Source organism: Oryx dammah, unplaced genomic scaffold (genome assembly GCF_014754425.2).
Source record: "Oryx dammah isolate SB20612 unplaced genomic scaffold, SCBI_Odam_1.1 HiC_scaffold_27, whole genome shotgun sequence".
NCBI lineage: Eukaryota > Metazoa > Chordata > Mammalia > Artiodactyla > Bovidae > Oryx > Oryx dammah.
In genome coordinates this window covers 74,292,801-74,314,765 of record NW_024070211.1, presented here as the reverse complement: position 1 = coordinate 74,314,765, position 21,965 = coordinate 74,292,801, and the positions used below count along the sequence as shown (strand labels likewise).

At 36.8% G+C, this 21,965-nt stretch overlaps 1 protein-coding gene across 1 annotated transcript in view; it reads right to left on the bottom strand.

The window, feature by feature from the left end:
* Positions 1 to 290: 290 nt before the first annotated feature.
* The window catches only part of UBXN4 (UBX domain protein 4), a 31,187-nt gene continuing 9,512 nt past the window's right edge, over positions 291 to 21,965 (bottom strand). Inside the window, exons 3-13 of the mRNA XM_040228517.1 lie at positions 21,889 to 21,917; positions 21,072 to 21,190; positions 20,249 to 20,423; positions 16,619 to 16,712; positions 13,441 to 13,495; positions 12,532 to 12,696; positions 11,693 to 11,820; positions 7,436 to 7,538; positions 5,567 to 5,698; positions 3,668 to 3,870; positions 291 to 1,749 (exon numbers count right to left, since the gene is read on the bottom strand). Of these exons, the coding sequence (XP_040084451.1) occupies positions 1,611 to 1,749; positions 3,668 to 3,870; positions 5,567 to 5,698; positions 7,436 to 7,538; positions 11,693 to 11,820; positions 12,532 to 12,696; positions 13,441 to 13,495; positions 16,619 to 16,712; positions 20,249 to 20,423; positions 21,072 to 21,190; positions 21,889 to 21,917 (1,342 nt within the window). The 3' untranslated portion in view covers positions 291 to 1,610. The remainder of the gene's footprint in view (positions 1,750 to 3,667; positions 3,871 to 5,566; positions 5,699 to 7,435; positions 7,539 to 11,692; positions 11,821 to 12,531; positions 12,697 to 13,440; positions 13,496 to 16,618; positions 16,713 to 20,248; positions 20,424 to 21,071; positions 21,191 to 21,888; positions 21,918 to 21,965) is intronic.

The following is a 21,965-nucleotide window of genomic DNA, read 5'->3' as shown; positions in this document are numbered from 1 at the left end:
ACATATAAGGATGCAAAAAGAACTAAAATCATAATATAAACCACTCATTGCTGTTGGTTTTTCTTTACATTATGCTAACATATACTATATATGATGCGTTTATAAAGTTGAGATCATACTGTACCTACAGCTCTGTATCCTGCTTTTCCCCTGAACACATAACAAATAGTCAATAAATATATTAAATCAAATTGCTGAATTAGTATTGACTCATTTTTCCTTAGCATAAGTTAATTCTGCAGAAGGCATGTAGTTGGGTTTCTGAGGTAAAACAAAACTTAACAAGTTTATACCTAAATTTTGCCTGTATTTATGATCATTCCTTAGAAAAACTTTTTAGATCAAAAAGCATGAAATTTTTAAGGTTTCTGCTAATGTTTTTTTCAGAAAGATTATACTAGTTTTCACTCCTACCAACAACATATCTGGTCTGTTTCCTTGCCAACACTATTACCACTGTTACTTCACAGGTGAAACATAAAATTTGCTCTGATGAAATTTCCTCCTCTCATTACAAAAGAAAGTCAGAGTCTTTCTACAACATTAAGTATCTTCCAATCTAAACACAAAAGGTTAGAGAGGAACAGTCAAAATTGCCCCCTTTTCCAGACCTTCTTAGTGTCTTCACCAACATAAACATATCACAGCACATAAATCAGATTAAGATTCTAAAATTCTTAATAATAACCAAATGAGCAAGAGGCAAATCTTAACTCCCTACTTCAAGCCCAACAGTACAGGTTCTTTATTTCTTTGAAGAGTGACTATCATTGAGAGCAAAACTCCAGTATAAAAGTGAGAACCAGCTATAGACCAGCAGTTGTTTTGTATCTAATGAGAACAAAGGCCACTACATTATGCAAACAAAATGATGCCTCCCTGACTTAGGAGAGACAGTAACATAGCATCAGTGTGTGTCAGAAAATTTCTTCCTGCAGTGATATTTATGGTAAAGTGGTCCCTCCTTTCCTGGGATAGCTCCAGGCAGTACAGGTGGGTGGGGGGATTCAGAGACACATGACCTCCACAGAGCCCTGTGCAATAAAAAGATGCTAGAATAACAAAACTTAGAGCAAAGATAAGATCATTCTGATTTTTTGAAAAGTTTTTTTTATTCAGTGTTTAAGTAAGATTAAAAACTACAAGATTTTGCTTGCAGCTGATGAGCAAGAAAAGTTAAACCCAAATTATCATCTGGCTGGCTAGTTAAAAAGCTCTGACTCAGAGTCAGATTACTCAGTGACATAACAGTTATCTTGTGTTGGCTTAGGGATTTGGAGCAAAACAGCCCTAACATATGTATCATCTGAGAGCATAGGGCTAAAATGGGCATATGAAATACTGAATAAGAAAGCTGATAAAGGGAGGCTGTCACAGACTTCTTAAATTTTTTTTAGGCTTCTAGCAGTTGGTTACCATATACAAGGACCTAGCAGCCAGTTATCTGATCTCTTGTCTGAGTTAAACAACTTTAACCCACTAAGCAGGAATAGAGAGACACTTTGTTGATGAGTTGGAACACATAAAGCAGTCCCACTTCTCCAGCAGAATTTTAGTTGAATTAAATCATAAGAGAAATAATGATTTTTGCACATATTGTACTTGTCACACTACATCTGTTGAGTAGAATTCCCATTCCAGGTGTTGTTTTCATCTTCACCATCGTCTTGAGTCCTCAATCTATATATCTTGCCTTCCTTTTTAAAGTCTTCCCCCCGTTTCTCCAGCACTCTTTTTCTGACTGGTTCCCTGATAAAAGAGGGAGAAAAAGGAAAATGATATAAAATGAAAACAGCAGTAACACAAAGTCTTTTCCTTTAAACTGCCTTTAGTACAAAGACAACTATAGTTTAAGGAAAGTACATGGGAGATCACTGTATCTACGAACGCTGACATATTTGGTGCTTTTTAACTCCATCTGCTCTCTAAGCCAAACCAGTCAAATGTTGCCCATGTCCATGTATTTTTTGATGACTTACTAAGTTTTAGAACAGTGGGACTATCTGCCAACTAAATTGCTCCTTTTTGATGCAGGTTGATATATCTACTAAAATATTTATAATTTATACAGCACCCTAGTGGTTATCACAAACTCTATTCATAGCTTAATATATGGAAATGGTCAGTTAGCAAATCTTAACTCTTTTAAAATCTTTAAAAGTGATTTATTTCTATATGGACAATTAAGAACAACAAACCTTCTTCATCTAAAAATGGGAAAGAAACAGGTGAAATTTAAACCAATACATTCTCCAATACTAGAGAGAAAAAAAAAAAGCAATAATGGAACACAGTTTCACCCACTCAAACATTTGTCCCATTCTTTGCCCCAATGCAAGACCTTTCCCCTTATTTGAAGTAAGTTTTGAAGATCCATTCAGCAAGCTCTTTCAGGATGAAATGCTTCCACTCATTGCTCAGTAGAAGTTCTAAAATTCAGACCTAACAAGACCTAGTTTGAACGCTGCTCTATTAGAAGAGAAGAATTTTTCTGTGTCCTCCTCACTTGAGTAATGTACTAAGGATATAACTGGTCTTCTTGCATAATAGTTAAGAAGGACATCAAGATAAAGACTGTATCAGCCCATAACAATATTCACTCAAATCTTCATTTAGACAGTCAACAGGACACAAAATCAGCGATCTCCTTACAGCAGACAGGGGCTTCCCAGGTGGTGCTAGGGATAAAGAACCCACCTGCCAATGCAAGAGACATAAGAGATGTGAGTTCAATCCCTGGGTTGGGAAGATCCCCTGGAGGAGAAAATGGCAACCCACTCCAATATTCCTGCCTGGAGAATCCCATGGAGAGAGGAGCCTGGTGGGCTATGGTCCATGGGGTCGCAAAGAGACAAGACTGAAGCAACTTAGCACTCACAACAGACAGAGGCAAGGGCTTTCATTAATTATCAAAGATTGGTGTGAGGATTTGCTATTAATGTCCCAATAAAGTACTGAACAGCAGTAGGTATATAGTGTAATAAATTATGCTATTAATTATTAGAAGAGGATATAATCTTAAATTTTAAGAAAATACTTCCTGTTAACCTCTTTCAAATATTTAGAATTTTAACAGAGGTGTGAGCTAAGACCATTAGTGCTGTCTACTAGTATTACCATTCTAACCATGGCCACGTGCCATAAAAGTAAGGCCTCTTGGTTAAGGAACCAGTCCAAAGTAACTCTCTGAAAGAGACACCATTTTCAAGTGAATATACAGTTTCCTCACTTTGGTCTTCTCTAAATGACCCAGAGAGGCAGTTAAATTATCTAGAGCACAATGATCCCTCTAAAGTAATTATGTGCGATGACTGTAAGAAATTAATGGAATGAAGTATCTTGTCAGACAAGATATGGCTAACAAGAAAGATACTGCTATTTAGACCTGAAGAAAGTATATCTTTTGTTATGGAATAAGAGAATCCAATAAATGAAATAATAAAATCAGTAGCAGTGAAGCTGCTTAGCATGGAATAGATTTTATAGAAAGATGGCTGAGAAAACTTAGGTAAGGAGTTTCCTAGGTGATACAATAAAACTTCAGAACATGCTGGGTTTTCCCCTTTACACAGAAAAAAGGCAAAGTATCTATAATTTTTTTTTTTTCATTTTGAATAAGGCATTGGGCATTACTAATATATCTTGCAAATGGGGAAAACACAAATACCTTTTTTCTGAGTTGCTAGATGATGCAAGGTTTGAGGTTTCCAATGATGCTGCTCTCACTGAGGTCTGTGCAGGAGGAGGATTACTAAATAAGAAGTTGCTTATCAGTCTCCAGATGGCAAGGAATGGGTAAAGCACTGTCCCCAACAATGTCCAAAAGTCTCCACTGGAAGAATGTACCATGGATGCAGTTGGTCTTCCTGCCTAAAAATGAAGAAAGAAACCAAAATAAAGACTACATCAGCCCAACCACATCACACTCAAGGTTCTAGATAAACTTTTTATCTGGGAAAGTCCTATGGATTTTAGTTTACTGCAATAAAGTAAAATTGCCATCTTTTGCTATTTTTCAAGTGTATATAAACTTCAAGGAACTCCTGGAATTCTTTTCCTTTTAAGGAGTAATCACAACATAGAAACCAGAAAGTGGTTCTCAATGAAATGAACCAATTACTTTGAAGACAACTAAACTTTTGTAATGAAGTTAACAACTCTGATTTTAAAAGTCTTAATGATTTTAAAAAAGAGAAAGATTTCAAATATCAATGACTCCAAAAAATCCTGAGTACTAGAGGACTGTTTTAGGTTTGAGGCCCTGCTTTCGGTCGGGGTGAACTATAGTCATCCACCCTTATCTCAGGGGATCCTTGCCAAGACCCCCAGTGGATGCCTGAAAACACGGATCATACCAAACCCCACATATACTACTTTTTTCCCTTCACATACATACCTGTGATAAAATTTAATTTATAAATTAGGCACAAGGGACTATCAAAATTGCCAGCATCACCAGTATTGAGCTTCTGGGCTACTATTATGTAAAGTCAGGGTTACCTGAACACAAGCACTGCAGTATTTCAACAGTCTTATCAGACAACCAAGAGGGCTGCAAGGTGACTAATGAGCAGGTAGCATAGAGCATGGATATGCTGGACAAAGGAATGATTCATGTCCCAAATGGGACAACACGTGATTTCCTCACACTATCACAACGGCCCGAAATTTAAAACTTACGATTTTTAGAATTTTCCATGTAATACTTTCAAAGTGCAGTTGCCCCTAAATAACTGAAAGCAGGGAAAGAGAAGCCACAGCTTTGGGGGCACTGCTGCTGCTGCGTCGCTTCAGTCGTGTCTGACTCTGTGTGACCCCATAGACGGCAGCCCACCAGGCCCCCGTCCCTGGGATTCTCCAGGCAAGAACACTGGAGTGGGTTGCCATTTCCTTCTCCAATGCATGAAAGTGAAAAGTGAAAGTGAAGTCGCTCAGTCGTGTCCGACTCTTCGCAACCCCATGGACTGTAGTCTACCAGGCTCCTCCATCCATGGGATTTTCCAGGCAAGAGTACTGGAGTAGGGTGCCACTGCCTTCTCCCTTGGGGGCACTACCATATACTAACCAAGCTATGGAAGACCCAGGCTCTCATCCCAGCTCTGGCACTTAAGGTGGCACATTTAAATTTTCTGAGCCTCTTTTTTTTAATATCAGAGATTAAAATGTTGTTAGGATTAGTATGTTTAAAACTTTATGTGATTTTTATGTTAAAACTTTTTTTAAAAAATTGATAAACCGCAATCATACATAAATACATGACACCAAGTCAGCAGATTAGACAAATATTCTACATTGTTTTTCCTGTTCGACTGGTCATTTTCTGTACATGAGAAAAGATGAGGGAAGAAGGTGAAAATGTGTTTAGTATGTTTAGTCTTTTACTAGCGTTACAAATATAAAGGCCAGGATAATGAAACAATAAATTAATCTAACATTTTTGGATAATTTGGATTCTAATTATCCACAGTGTATTTTTACACTTTCGCTTCATCTAATTATAAGAAAAAATCAAGAGCAGAACAGACAGACCTGTAAGAATAGAAAAAATATACATGCATATACATACTGGCAACAGTACCACTGAAGCACTTGGGGCAAGTTCCAAATCCAGTAATTTCTTTTTATAATCTTCTTTGGTAAATTCCCTCCTGGGAAACATTGTTGCTAATGAAAAGTTACCGTAAGTGTTGCCAACAGTCTGTAATATAAAAATAAGTTTAAAAACCTTACAGTGGAGCCTTTTTAAAGTAAGATATTACAAACTCATACGCATTCAAAATGACTGATTTAAAAGTTCACTTAAATATAAAATCAAAACATTCATAAAAACTCTGCTTTAAAAAACAGCTGAAGACTATCAAATACAAATAGTACTTAAAAGCTTTCATAACTCAAAAATGACCACAAAATATCAAAGAATATGTTTTGTAATAGCAAGACTAAATAAGATGAATAAAAATGAACAATTACATTATCTTAACTATGACTACAGTTTGCAATTAAGAATTTTCACTGTCGTTTGTCAAAGTTATGTTAGTATCTCACAAATACCCATTTAGGTTATACGTATTTATTAAAAACATGAAAAACTTCTAAAATGAAAAACTAAAATTTAAAATTCTGGAACAGATCAGAATTTCCCTCGTATTTTATATATATATATATATATATATATATATACGGCATAAGTTTTTGCCTCCTCGACTCAAAGAGTAAATGGTCCATAATCAACCAATATTATACACATAATCCAGTCCTAGGAATTTACAGTGGGCAAGCAACACAATCACCTTCACACTGTTAAGTCACCTATACTTATAAAATCTTTCAAAGGGAGAATGTAACTTTTGTTTTTTGTAATATTTTACTCTAGGTCATATATATATCTATATATATAGATATAGATATACACACATACCCCCCTCACTGTTCTCACTCAACATCAGGTCACTAAATTAGATCACTGTACTGAGGTGAAGTTCTAACAGGACTGATGCAATCAGAGATCTCTCTTTAATCATGTGATCTCCTCACTTACCCGTGGCAGAAGCAAAAGAATCAGGCCAGGGCAGGCCATTTGAGGAGGCCCTAAGTGGGGGCCCAAGGCAAAGGAGGAATGAAAAAGGCTATGTGGAGTGCATCCTACTATAAAGCTTGGGGGAAACAGTTAATAAAATAAGTTTATCGTCCAGCCAAGCTCACCAGTGGAAGCAGCTTTTTAGGTATCCTTTTATTGGGACCTATTAAGTGACATAGCCGACTAAATGCAGAAGAGATCTTGTAGAAAAGTCTGAAACCTAATTTCAATCTTGAAGTGATACATGAAATACTGGTACATGCCTCATTTTGAATACATAATCTATCAGAATAAAAAGTAATTGGAAAGTACTCGTACCTTATTTTCTAAGATGTTTATTTCACACCCATTCAGATTTTGACCAAGGCTAAGTTCTGGAAGTAAATTCCTGAGGAAGGTACTTGTTGCCAAATATAGCTTGATTATTGATCTTTAGTTTGACCAATCAGCAGATGGTGGGAAAACTGCTAGTCCCACAGCATTCTAAGAAACTTGCAGAAAATTTGCAGAGGACCAAGAAAAACTGCATATTTTATTGAGGACAGCTTCTTTAGATTAGACTTTTGGAAAATCACTTGCTTTTCATTCCTCCAGCTCAATGTACTAAGCAGTTAGAAAAGTTTCCAGAGTCTATTATACGGTGTCAGCAAATCCCTCTTTTCATAGAACAAGCAGATATGCTGTTCCCATATGGCACTCATACATGACGGAAGTTCCACAACATCCCAGAGGCATCTTGTGCCTCCCTCCTGGGGGTAAGTCGCGCCTTACTCATACTCTTCCAACTCTGCCTGGAAATTTTTCCCTTACACATAGCCCATTCATCAACCTTCATTACAACTCATGACATAAATTTACCTGTGCAGCAAACTGTCTAGCTTCTTCTAGAGGAGCATCAGAAGGGAACTGATTTGTAAAGGAAGAACCATCTGGAAGACGGAACTGAATTCTCGCAACAGTGCTGTAAGAAAATGAAAATTAAGTCAGCATCTTTACCTCTACAAATTCTCACTGTAAACCTAGAAGATAGAAGTGAAACTGTGTAATGAAAACAGGAATTTATGGACAGTGAGGGAGGGGGAGTTGGAGGAAGGTGGTCAAAAGGTACACACTTCCAGTTTAAGGCAAATAAGTACTGGGGATGTAATGTACAACAGGGTGACTACAGCTAACACTGCTGTGTGGTGTAGGGAAAGCTGTTGAGAGTAAATCCTAAGAGCTCTCACCACAAGGAAAGGCTTTTTCTTCTTTATATTTTATCTCCCTGTGGCCCTTGCACAACAGGGGTCTGAAATGCATGGGTCCACGTATAGGTGAAATTTTTTTCAATAAATATATACTATAGTACTGCACTATCCATGGCTGATTCAATCCACAGATGCAGAACCACAGATATGGAGGCCAACTGTAAGGTTATACGTGGATTTCTGACTAGACAAGGGTGGTGCAACCTTGGATGCAATCCCAACTCTTGCATCATTCAAGGGCCAAGTGTGTATGAGAAGATGGATGTTAGCTCAACATGTTGTGTCAATCACTTCAAAATATATGTAAATCAAACCATCATGCTGTACTCCTTGTTCAGTAATTATGTCAAATATTTCTCCAATTAGAAAAAAAATTTTTTCACAGTAAAATCGCATTTTTACCAACAGCTATTTTGAAATATAATTCACATAAAGTTCATCCTTTTAAAATATACAATTCAGTGGTTCTTAATATAGTCAGAGCTGTGCAACCATCATTAATTCCAGAATATCCTTATCCCTCTAGAAAGAACGAAAGCCCATCAGCAGCTGGTCCCATTCCTCTGTCTCCCTGTCCCTGGCACCGCACTCGTCTGCTCTGTCCTTGTGGATCTGTTTCTGGCGTTTCATATAATGGAATCGTAAGATGGGTGGCTTCTGGCTTTTGCCATACAGCATTTTGTTTTCAGGTTTGTACATGTTGCACCATGTGTCAGTACGTCATTCTTTTTTTTGGTGAATAATATTCCACTATACGGGATACAGCATGTTTATCCATTCTGCAGTTGACGGACATTTTGGTTATTAGCACGTTTTGGCTATTAGGAAGAATGCTGCTATGAATACTCACGTACAGGTATTTGTGTGCAGACTGTTTTCAACTCTCTCGGATGTATACTTAAGAGTAGAACTGCTTAGCATTTTGAGAAACTGCCAGGTTGTTTTTTCCAAAGTGGTTATACCATCTTATAATCCCATTAGCAATGCAGGAAGCGTCCAAAATCTCCACATTCTTGCCGAGACTTGGTGGTCACTTTAAATTGAGGCATCCTAGAAGGTGTGGTTTTGATTTGACTTTCCTAATGACTAATAATGTGGAGCATCTTTTCATGTGCTTATTGACTATTTGTATATCTTCCCTGGAAAAACATCTATTTAAATCCTTTCTCTATATTCAAATTAGGTTGTTTGTTTTTTGTTGTTGACTTCAAGTCTTCTTTTTATATTCCAGTTACCAGTCCCTTATCAAATATATGGCTTAAATATAAATATTTGGCTTAAATATTTTCTCCGATTCTTTTTTTTTTTTAATTGCACCACGTGGCAGGCGGGATCTCAATTCCCTGACCAGGGATCAAACCCATGCTCCCTCCAGTGGAAGCATGGAGTTGTAACCACTGGAGCACTAGGGAAGTCCCTCCAATTCTGTGGGTTTCTTTTCCCTTTCTCGATATCTTTTGAGGCGCAAAAGCCTTTCATTTCGGTGAAGCCCAACTAATCTGTTGGTTTCTTTTGTCACTGGTGCTTTTGCTGTCATGTCTAAGAGGACTGCCTAATCCAAGATCACAAGACGTCCTTATTTCCCGCCCCCAACAAGAGTTTATACTTTTTAACTTTCACACTTAGGTAGATGATCCATATGGTGTGTGAGATAATGGTTCAAGTTTATTATTTTACACGTGGATATCCACTTGCCCAAGAAGCATTTGTTGAAGAGACCATTCTCTCCCCATTGAATGGTCTTGGTATCCTTTTCAAAAATAAACTGATATAAAGATACAGGTTTATTTCTAGAGACTCAAATTCCTCTTATAGGCATACCTCAGAGATATTGATTCCACACCACCACAATTAAGTTATCATAATAAAGGAAGTCACATGGAATTTCTGGTTTCCCAGTGCACATAAAAGCTATATTTATACTATACTGTAGTCTAATAAGTGTGCAATAGCATATGTCTAGAAAATCCATGTACATATCTTAATAAAAATACTTTATTGCAAAAAATGTGATCAACTGACAACACAGGTTTGCCACACAACTTTCAATTTGTAAAAAACTACAATAAAGCATTAGCACAACAAACCAGGTATGCCTGTACATCAATCTGTATGTCCATTCTTATGCCAACGCCACAACATCTTGGTTGATGTACCTTTGTAGTTAAGATTTAAAATCAGGAAGTCTGAGAACTTTGTTCTTTTTCCAGACTGCTCTGGGTACCTTGCATTTCCATATAAACTTTAGAATCCGATCCCTGCAAAAATTTTGGCAAAAAAACCAACTGGGATTTTGATAGGGACTGTACTGAATCTGTAAATCAGCTTGGCGGGTAACTGCCACCTTAACAATAAGAAGTCTTCTGATCTATGAAAAAGTATCTTTCTATGTATTTAGTTAGGTCTTCTTTAACTATTTCAATTATGTTTTCTAGTTCTCAGTGTGTAAGTTTTACACTTCTGTTAAATATATTCTTAGGTGTTTGATTTGTTTTCGAAAATAGTTCTTAAAAAGTAATTTTTCTGGTCTTCTCTGGTGGTCTAGTGGTTAAGAATACACCTGCCAATGCAGGGGACATGGGTTTGCTTCCTGGTCTAGGAAGCCCCCACATGCCTTGGGGCACTTAAGCCCATGTGCTACAACCACTGAAGCCTGTGCTCTGGAGGCCCTGCTCTGCCACGAGAAGCCACTGCAACAAGAGGCCTGCTCACCACAACCAAAGAGTAGCCTCTGCTCACTACAACTAGAGAAAGCCCACGTGCAGCAATTACGATCCATCACAGCCAAAAATAAATGAATCAACAAACATTTTTAAAGTAATTATTCTGATTACAAAAGTAATGCTTGTTAATTTTCTGATATGGAAAATATAGAAAAGTACAGAGAAGAAAATAAGTATTAATAGTAATCCTACTAGCAGTATGTAACTAGAAATCTGAATTTCTGTCTTTGCAACACACTTCTGTTTGGGGAACTGCCTTATCCCTCCAATATGTCACTCATTCTGGTATGATTATCAGTAATATTTCTCGTATCTCCTTCACCATAGGAGTGGGCATGTCTACTACCCCAATCAGCTAGCCCATACATGTGACAAAGTGATTGGTATTGAAATGGCCATGTGACCCAAGCAGGACCAATCAGAATTCTCAGTGAATGAGAATTCACTTCTTTCCTCTCTAGGATCAGAAGCTCAAGATCAAGAAGGTGCCAGGCTCTCCTGACAATATCTAAAGAATTTCTCTGAGAATAAAGCTAAAACAGAAACCAGGAGATTAAAAAAAGACAGAAAAGGTGTAATGATACCCTTTAGGTTCCTGGATCTAGCGATGCCTAACCAAATCTATTACTGTAACTCCTAGGTGCAGAGCTGGGGGATTCCCTCTTCTGCTTAATCCTATTTGATTTGATATTCTGACAACTGAAGAACTCCGGTACACATGTCACTGTTGTTCAATCTCTAAGTCATGTCCGACTCTTTGCAACCCCACTGACTATAGCACACCAGGCTTCCCTGTCCTTCATCGTCTCCCAGAGTTTGCTCAGACTCATGTCCACTGAGTTGGTGACGCTATCCAACCATTTTATATCCTCTGTGAGATCTCATCACTGTAACCATTTCAATGAACATGCTTTCTGTCTTCTGAAAGAGATTTTGGCTTTCTTTAAAACATCATGTATTTAGTACTCTAAGGCTGTACATTCACATTCAATGACAAATACCACTGGCAGCTGCCAACTGATCAGTATATTCTTCTGGAACTATTTATTAAGCCACAGAATAAATCAGTGTTAAAGAGAAGCCCACAACTGCTTTTCTCCTTAGCCGCCACATACATACATATACTTTAGCAAGAAATAAAGTACCTTCTTTCTTTTGTGGAAGTGTCTCTCTTGACTTCCATCTCTGCCTGTTTGGCCAGCAGGGCGGCAGCTTTAGCAGCTTCTACTTCTTCTTTTGTCTTTGCAAACCGAGCAGCTCTCTCTGCACGGTCCTTGAAAACAGTTGTTAGATATTAATTATCTTTCACTGCCAGAAATATCTAGTTACACATTTCCAACATATGGAACAAACACAGATATGCATGAATTCCTTAAAACCATACATGAACTTCATCACTCTGGATCTGGCATTTTTTAGTTTTATCAACTGTCAGGGACCACAGTTATTGTTAAACAAACAAGGACTTGATTTTGGTCACTCTCTCTCAAGCCTGGAACAAGGTCAGTAGATAATCAATATTTACTGTATGAATTCATGAGCAAACAATATTAAGAAAGGAGGCTTTCATATGTTTTACAACTGCTTAATTCTAAAACCAACTGATGCAAAACCATCCTAAGCTTCATGTGCCTAAATCCTTTGAATGTCCTAAAAAAGAATGCTTATGACTAGAGGAGACTGTGAGGGAGCAAATTCTTGGCTTCTTTCCTAGAGAATCTTGTAAACTATCTTTGACTACTGATAAAATTTATAACATAACATGGAGAAAAATTACTTCAAGATTATCTCAGTTTTAATCTTAAATGTATTTTAATTAAAGAGACAATTTCTAGTAAAAGAAAACTGAGAATTAGTACTCTCTCAGTCACTAAAATCTACTATTTCTGTGCACCCTGTCTGGTAGTAAACCAAAACCACTGTGCCTGGAAAAACAATTTCACCAATGTTCTAGAGTCAAGCATTAAAAATAAACAACACTCACCAGAGCAATCTGCTGTTTTATACGCTCTCGAGCTGCCCTATCTTCTGCCTTTTCTCTGTTTCTTTCCTCTAACATTCTTTTTGTTAATTCTTCTTCTTGCTTTCTTTTATAATCCAACATTTCTTTTCCAGTTTTCCTCCTCTCAATTTCCTTCTTAATCTCTCTCTGAATTAAAGAAAAAGTTTTATGAACCAGAAACAAAAATTAATAATCCTCTGTCAATACCATTTTGTACACAGGGTAAGTTGGTTGTAGGGTACAGCTAAAGGAACAGAACAACTTCACAAAATGTAAGAGTCTAGTAGAATGTATTAATAGCATGGGTCAGTGGTCAAATCCTATCAATTTATAAGTCTTTGCCAGCGGTTTTGTAAAGATATCATGTGGTCAATGTAATTTGGAAAAAAAAAACCCAACAGAATTACAGGTCGTCCCTCCAAGGACAACAAAGTAGTCATTTATTTGGCCTGAAGACATAACGTTCATATATTAGAACCCCAAAGAGATGATAAAGTTTAGGTGCACAGTGTTAGAAAAATGAATGGTGAACTAGAATACAACACCACCAGAGGAAATATTCAGCAAAATGTCTACCCATTTCTTTTTCACAAAAAGGAGCTAAAACTTTGATCTGGATCAAATCAATTTTAATTCAAGTCCCTTTATTCTTAGTGTAAAAGATTCACTGCAAAGGGAGAAAAGATGATCTAATTTATTCCTAGCAATCTCCAAAAATCACAAAAAAGTGTACACTGTGACTTTACAACAGAAGACTGGTAATGCTTCCTTACTGTGTTACAATGTTGAACTACAGGACCAGGAAGTCATCCCATGTGCCAAGCTAAACAAGAAATCAAATGTTCCCTCATGGAAAGCAAGAGGAAAAAATACTAGCCATTATCAATTTACCTGTTCTTCCTCTTTCCTTTTCTCTTCTCTCCTTTCTTCAAGTTTTTTGGTTAGTCTGTATTTTAAAAGTTTAAAAAATACATTAACTGAGAAAGTTTTAAAAAATGCATTAACTGAGATACATTATATTGAAATAAATTACATTTAGAAGATTTCTTTAGCTAAAAACTGGGGAAACATGGAGATAAACAAAAAAGCTCCTAAAGGCTAAGCAACAACTTCTCTACCTAGCCCCTGGCCCTGAAAAAAATCCACAAGAGTCAGGGGGAGCCATAAGAAGCCTCCCTCCAGCTCTAAGGGCCTTACCTCCTACTTACCACTAGAGTTCCCTTTCCTCACCTGATTTATCAGATACTGATTTTCTTTTGCTACACCATGTGGCTTTTGGGGTATGAGTTCTCCAATTAGGGATCAAACCTGAGGCCTTGGCAGAAAAAGCATAGAGTCCAATCCACTGGCCCACCAGGGAATTCATCAGATATTGATTTTTAAATGTCTTAAAAAAAAAAATATATATATATATATATATATATATATATAAATCACTTAAAAATGCTTTACCTCTTACACAGAGGAGGAATATAGCACAGAATTGATAAAAGCAAAAAGCTGAAGGCTAACATTTATAAAGACCAGTAACACCAAAATTGATTTTGAACTAAGAAATTCATCAAATTAAAAACTAATGATTCTGAAAGCAGACAGTGGTAATGGTTCCACAACCTTGTGAATATATAAAAACCCACCCAATCTGCATATATTTTGCATTTTATGGTATGTGAATTTTATTTCAGTTTTTTAAAGCTAATGGCACTTTTTCTCAGAGGAGTTTGGGTTACACAGGCATATGCATTTGTTAAAACTCAGCTGAAGAACTCAGCCAGAAATCTAAGGGATGTTCAAAGATGATGGTTTAGGACCCCAAAGAGATGATTAGGTTTAGGTGCACATGGTGAGAAAAATGAATGGTGTACTAGAACGCAGCAACACCAGAGGAAAAATTCAGCAAATGTCCACAGGTTTCTTCTTCATAAAAAGGATGTGAGAAGGACTTAAGACCCAACATGAAGGGGTTCTGCTATAAATTTGGAGTATTCTGTGCACTAAAAAAAGTTACGAGAGAAATTAACTGAAACACTTTAAAGGGAAAAAAAAAGGACCCATGAAACATCTTACTACTAAGGGAAATTATAAACTTGTATAACCACTTTGGGAAACTGTTCGGCCAGCATCTACAACCCAGGAATTCCCACTCCTGAAAACATACCCGAAAGATACATTCACCAAGACATGTAATAAAAGAATGTTCACAGCAATCCTATTCGTAACCAACTCAAACTGAAAATAATTCAAAACATCCATCATCAGTAGAATAGATAAATAAATCATGGTATAATCAATACACAGTCACTACAGCTTCACAGTAATGAGCTTATATGAAGTGCTTATACGATTTTATTATATGATCATGGCTCAAATTTTTGAAACGTCAAGCAGCTAATAGTTACTTCCCAGTGAAAACTATTTAATTATTAAGATCTTTTCAACATTTTATCTAATTTCAACATTAGAATTCCTTTTTAAAAGTTTTTTAAAAATTGGGTGTATGTATCTTCTAAGAGCACTTTGAAGTTTTTTTTTCCAGTTAAGGAATCTCACACAACTCTAAAACCACTCTGTCCTGACAGGCTAACTATAAAAATAATAATGTTCAGTGAAGAAAATTTGGCAACCCAAGGACAAAACAAAGAAACCTCTAATTCCAGTTTCACAGATACTAGTATAAGCATTTTGTGCATGTCTTCAAATATCTTCTGGGGCTCATTATCCTATGTAACACATACACACCAGTATACGTACATATTGTTATTTTTTAATTAAAAATGCCTTATTATATTCTATTTGCAGAACCATACAGGCAGACACTAGTAGACATCCCTTTACCTAAGAATGGAAACTATTTGGGGGAATTCCCTGGGAGTCCACTGGTTAGTACTCTTAGCTCTCACTGCCAAGGGTCTGAGTTCAATCCCTAGTAGGGGAAAACTAAGATCCCACAACTCACTTGGTGTATCAAAAAAAAAAAAAAAAAACAAACAAACAAACCAGAATGGAAACTATTAAATAACAGAAGCTCCCCTTTCCCCCAGCAATTAAATAGCACTTGATCCCACCTCACAGTAAAAGGCTACCTGCCACGTTTCTTCACATTCCCTCCAATTCTCGAAATCCTTTCCTGAGTTTTCGTTCTAACTTCACTCTAGGATCCCAAGGTGATGCAAGTAAGGGTGCATGTGAGGGATGTGGTGTTAGCAAAGCAGAATGAAACAGAAGAGGAAGAGCCTCTGAAACTCTTGTTCCCTACTGCTCTTCTTCCAGATACACACCATTTCTCTCCACCGTGAGAGGTCTATCCTGCTGTGCACCACCAGATCCTGGCCCTGCCACACTCATAAAGAACAATCAGAGTTGCGGGAGGTTTTGCTAAAATGAAGCTCATTTATACTGAACCATGCATGAACTAACCCAAAAACCCAATGACAGCAATCATTATGAATCTTGGTTCCCCATAATATCTATGTCAACAAGAAAATATCAAGTCTAAGTAGTTTTTCTTAACTTCCATATAACACTGAGTGATTTTTCAGTCAAGATTTTAAAATATTCCTGCTTATCCATTCACCACTGACTCAAGTACCTTTTAAGAATGAGAGATTATGATTTGATAACTACTGTAACAGAAAGTACTAAACTAGAAGCTACAAAAAGTCAGAAATTTGATTATCAGACTAACAGCACGTGATACTTAATAGACAGCCACATATGCAGAACCCACTCAGTGCATAGTCATAAAATTGGCTGCCCATCTGGAACTTATCCTGTGAAAGAGAGAGAAAAGCAGAAGTGGCAGATGGAAACACATATACCAAAATACTAGTGAAAGAGGGACTGTTAAAATTATCAGACCTAAAGCAGACCAATGACTTCAGAGATATACACAAATTCTTACTTCTAGAACACAATTTCTATGGATACAAATAAGTTGGTCAAGAAGTAAAAAATTTCAACCTAGAATTTTAAACTTTTTTGTAATTTTAGCCCAAATTCAAATTAATGAAGTAACTGAAAACCACAGTCTATTAATAACAAAACACTGTGTCTAAAGATAAGAGCAAACCTTTCCACTCTGACGGTGAGGTCTTCAGTAGGTCTCTGATTTGAACATCCACTAGGCTCTTGAGACACAGTGGTCTGGCCTGAACTTTCTGCTCCTTAAATAATAAAAGAAAAACAAAAGAAGAATGCCAATTTTTAAAAAGACATATCTTTTGGGTTACAACATCTGTTAACAATCTTGTTTCTTAAACATATTTTCCCTAGGGATGGAGTAGGAGATAAGAAATGAACTATTACTAACTCTTCAAGTTTGAACCTGGAGTAACAGTATATAAGTGGGAAATAGAGCAGTTATTCAGCTGAAAGCCACTAAAATAAAACATGCAGAAATATTAATCTGGCAGGAGGGAATATAACAAAAGCAGAGTAAGCATGCCCTAGCCAGGGGCAGGCTCTGCTCGAAAGCAGCAGGGTCCAGTATCTTTGGTATCCATTAGGGCAGCCACTGGTCAGTTACGTGTGGCTACTGACCACTTGTAATAAACTAGTGCAGGTGAGAGACTTTTTCAACTGTATTTAATTTTAATTAAAAATGCTACATGTGGCTGTGGTTATGGTATTCAAGAGTTTTAGGGAATTTCCTCGTGGTCCAGTGATTAGGACTCTGCAGTTCCACTGCAGGGGGAACAGGTTAGATTCCTGGTCCCACAAGCCTCACGGCAAAAAAAAAAAAAAGGCGTGAAGCTCTAGAGGCCAAGTATGATACTGGGTATTACTAAAGTTATGATGACCCATGGGATCTGCTTCTGCAGACCACGATGATTCCTTAGAGAAGCTTTTCATACCTAATATTTCATACACTAATATTCTTTTAAGGATTTCTTGAAGGACAGAATTTTGTCCTGGCCTACAGTAGAGGATAGCTATGGTCTGGTACTCTGTTTTAAAACCTCTGCTATTTCCTTCCTTACCACTCACTATCAACTTAATTATTCCTTATATGTTTGATCTTTGAAACAGTTTGGACTGCAGAGCAACAAAGTCTGGCTTAAATCTTGTTCCGTCACTTCAGTAAGTTATTCAATCTCACTATCTTATCTATAAAAAACTGCACAGACTTGTTAGGAGAAATACATGCTACAGAAGCACAACACTGAAACTTGTACTAGGACTAGCACGAAGTAAGTGATTCAGTTATTACAGCAGTAATAGAAATATTAGAATTACTAAGTAGACCAATGGTGTGCATGTACTCCTACCCTGACATTCAGTGCATCACCTACATAACTTGAAATCAGGCACAAAAGGATTATTTACACTTCAGAAATTAGTAAACACTACAAATGAGGGCTTTTCTCCCCCACTACAAAAAACTTTTGTTAAATATTTACTAGCATATCATGAATGCAACCTTTGAATAAGAAGTGGTAACCTCTAGCAGCCAGTGTGTATTCAACAGGAAATTAATGTTTTCTTTAGTAAGTAAAATGAATGTCAAGGTCATTTATATCTTGATATTAGCAAAAAATATTTAAGTAAACTTCTGAAAATAACCTGTGAACAAGTTGAAAAAAAGTGTTGTGTATAACAATTAGTGAGGTGGATCTATGACTCATAAACAAAGAAAAATGGATGGCAATCAGCTAAAACAACTGATAAAAATCCAAACACAGTAAAATTACTAGAGGAGGTTCTGTCTTTAGGTTTAAAGACAAATGGATTATCATCCATAACTTATCTCCTGATAAAAATGCACAGCAACATCCATAAAGTAGTCATGACAAGAATAAAGAGTAAACCTGACTTCAACAACTAAAACAAGCCTGTAGTGTTACTTCCAATTTAAAGGAATTTTTACAAATTATCATAGGGATGTACCAAATCCAGACTGTGGGAAACTATAGGAAGAAACCACTGATGACAGTGGGAATCTTTGAAAATCACCGACTAATGATGATATATTGGACTCCAACTCCAACTGAAAAATTTAGTGTAAATATAAATATTGCCTAGATAATTAATGATAAAAAAGAATCAATGTTAAACTTTCCAGGATTCATAACAGATAATCACATTCTATTTACATTTTCTAAAATGCTTTTTAAGACACTTTTTTTTTTTTTTTTTTTTGGCCACGCTGCTCAGCTTATGGGATTTCAGTTCCCTGGGCCCTTGGCAGTGAGAACATGAGGGAGGTCCTAACCACTGGACCATCAGGGAAGTCCCAATATCAACATTTTCAAAGATGAAATGATATAATGCCTAAGTGTATCCTAATAAGTGGCAAGGAGATATGGAAAGGAAGCACAGATGAAACAATAATGGCCATGAGTTAAAAATAGTTGGAAGATAGGCAATGGGTTAATGAGATTTCTTATACTATTTTCTCTACTTCTGTATGTTTAAAATTTTCCATAATGAAGCTAAACAAACAAAAAAAGACTACAAAGAACTAAGATTAGAGTTGCTATTCACCTCAGATAAAAGAGTATAACTGTCTGAGCCTAACCAAGTTATTTACCTATTAAACCAAAGACCAGAATGCTTTTTGTGGGAATATAACAGAATCCAGAGTGTTATGTGTAACTCTTTAAGTAGTACTAAAGTTAATGGGAAATTATAGAGCATCGAATATGGGGAAGAATTTTGCTAAAACCTAAGGGGTTCAACAACAGAACAAGATTCCTAGCAAGGTAATGAACTTCCTCTCATTAAATATATTCAAATACAAACTTGACGATTATCTACCCAGGAGCTGGAGCAGGTCATCTTTTAAGATACTCATCTAGTTTCTTGGACTTCCCTGGTGGTCCAGTGGTTAAGAACCCACATGCCAATGCAGGAGACACAGGTTCGATCCCGGCCGGGAAGATTCCACATGCCTTGGAACAACCAGGAACTGTGCACCTGCGCTCTAGAGCCCACGAGCTGCAAGTGCTGAAGTCCACATGCCCTAGAGCCCGTGCTCTGCAGTAAGAGAAGCCACTGCAATAGGAAGCCTGTGCACTAAAACTGAAGAGCAGCCCCGGCTCACTACAACTAGAGAAAGCCTCTGAGCAGCAGTGAAGGCCCAAGGCAGCCAGAAGTAAACAGAATAATAAAATAACAGTCTGTATCTAAGCCTACATTGCCTGATACAAAGCTATATTAAACAACTCTGACTGTAGATGATCCTTAAAATACTGTAGAGAATTTCTCTCTGCCTTTTCTATCAACCCCTCTGCAGTCACAACTCTTATTGCTACAAGCTCTATTTTACAATTAACTTTTAATTCTAATTTTAAAAGTGCAAATACCATTCTCTTAAATGTGTACAGTACTCTATAGGCTAACAAAAATAATTCCAAATACATCAGTTCATTTGGACCTTTCAAAATCCTCTGGCTGAGAAGAGATTTACAAAACTGATGAGTGTCATAATGATAGCCCCTGAACCATAGCACAGTAGCAGAAATTACTACTATCAGCTTTCTGGACTGTTACCTATTTGGGTTTGAAGGACACGATCACTGACTTTACCTCCTTCTTCCACTACATGACAAACATATGTATCTAAAACTGTCTGTAAATTTTTAATTAAGTGAATGTGAAGGGGGAAAATACAGTATTTTTATTTTTAAAAACATTAATCCACAGTCTTCAAAGTGAAGTAGAGCGTTTAGTGTACCCAAACGGGTACGCTAAAAATTACCTGTTGCGGAATCTGACTTCGTATCAGCAGTGGATGGCGTCTCACAGAGCTCTACATTTCTGGACTGACAGTTTTCAGAAGTGTTGTTATGTTCAAATGAGGCAGATGGAGTAGAGACTGAACCTTCTGATTGGCTGCCATTTGCCAATGATGCTTCACCTTTTAATGAATGCATCTAGGGAGAAAAAAACACTGATTTTAATTACAGATAAGAATCTAAATTTAAATTTACCATGGTATATGAGACCAAAAATGAGGAAGTCAATCTAAACTCCACAGAAGTGAGAAGTACTGAACCTTCCAAGTAAATCAATCTAAAATGTATAGTCCTAGACATGACATCATCACATTACGGAATTCAACAGCAAGGTGACAAGAGCATTAAAAGATTTTTAAAGCACACTGTTGATTTTTCTTAAAATGAGAATTCAAGGAAAAAGGTTACAAGCTGTATTAGCCATATGCCCAAAGTGGATGCAAGTGAGAAATTGAGTAAGATCCGTAAAACAAGTCAAGTAATATACTGTTAAGGACCTTAATGTGAGAGCAATACTCTCTTGCAACAAAGTAATAGTGACTACATTGTGTGGCTGGGTGACAGAGGAAAAGGGAAGGGAGAATAAGAAGTCACTCATGTATAGGCACCTCTAACTTCATAAAGTGGTTTTGAAAATCAGTCCAGAACAGTATTTACTACCTTTTAAGTTTAATAGCATGGCTAGTTCTTGAATATTTAGAGTGACTCCAAAAATATTTCAATGTCAAGTTCTTGACAGATCATTTTCCAATGTTTATACAAGGAACCAATTCTGTTCCTTCTCACCTGCCGGACTTTGTGGATTCTGGTAACAAGTTCATCTGCAGAAATACTTCCTGCTATTACTTCCAAAGGAATTCCACTGTCTCCAATAAAAAAACTGGATGGAACACACACTACAGGATCTGCACAGTGTTATCAAGTCTAACAACTCATGAGAAACAAGGGAATAATTTTATTAAACACTACTGATAAAAAGCAAAATAATCTTTGTGAATTTCACAATGTAATAAGCTAACCTGTTTACAAAATAATTTCAACTAGTTTATCACTATTCCTGCAGTACATATGATACATGAATTATGATTTATTTCTATCACATATATGGAAAACACTCATTACATTCCCCTCTATCATGACTTTTACATCTATCTTATCTCTTGCCAGCTACTTCTATTAATAACATTCCAACTGCATCATATTGCTTTCCAGCTATAGTAACCGAAATTTTAAGAAGCTCCCCAAGGGGACTTCCCTGGCAATCCAATGGTTAAGACTCTGTACTCCCACTCCAGAGGGCATGGATTCCATCCCCTGGGATCCCTGGCTGCGGGATGGATTCCATCCATGGGATCCCTGGTTGCGGGATCCCACATGCTGCACCTCACAGTAAAACAACAACAACAACAAACTCCCCATGACCCCATTTGATACACTGCACTGTCTTAAAGGACAATTAGCAATATCAAGTTTCCATAAACAAGAATTCATCAGTTCCTAAATAAAAACTAATAATTTCTAATTGTCATGCATCAACCAAAAGAAAGGCAAATCCTCAAGCAATATTTATATATATACAACTGATTCTTCATGGAAAGGATACAGATCTGTGAAAATTGTAGGCAGGCTTCACTGTAAAACAAAATCAAACAAAAAAATCATGAGATGAATATAAGTATT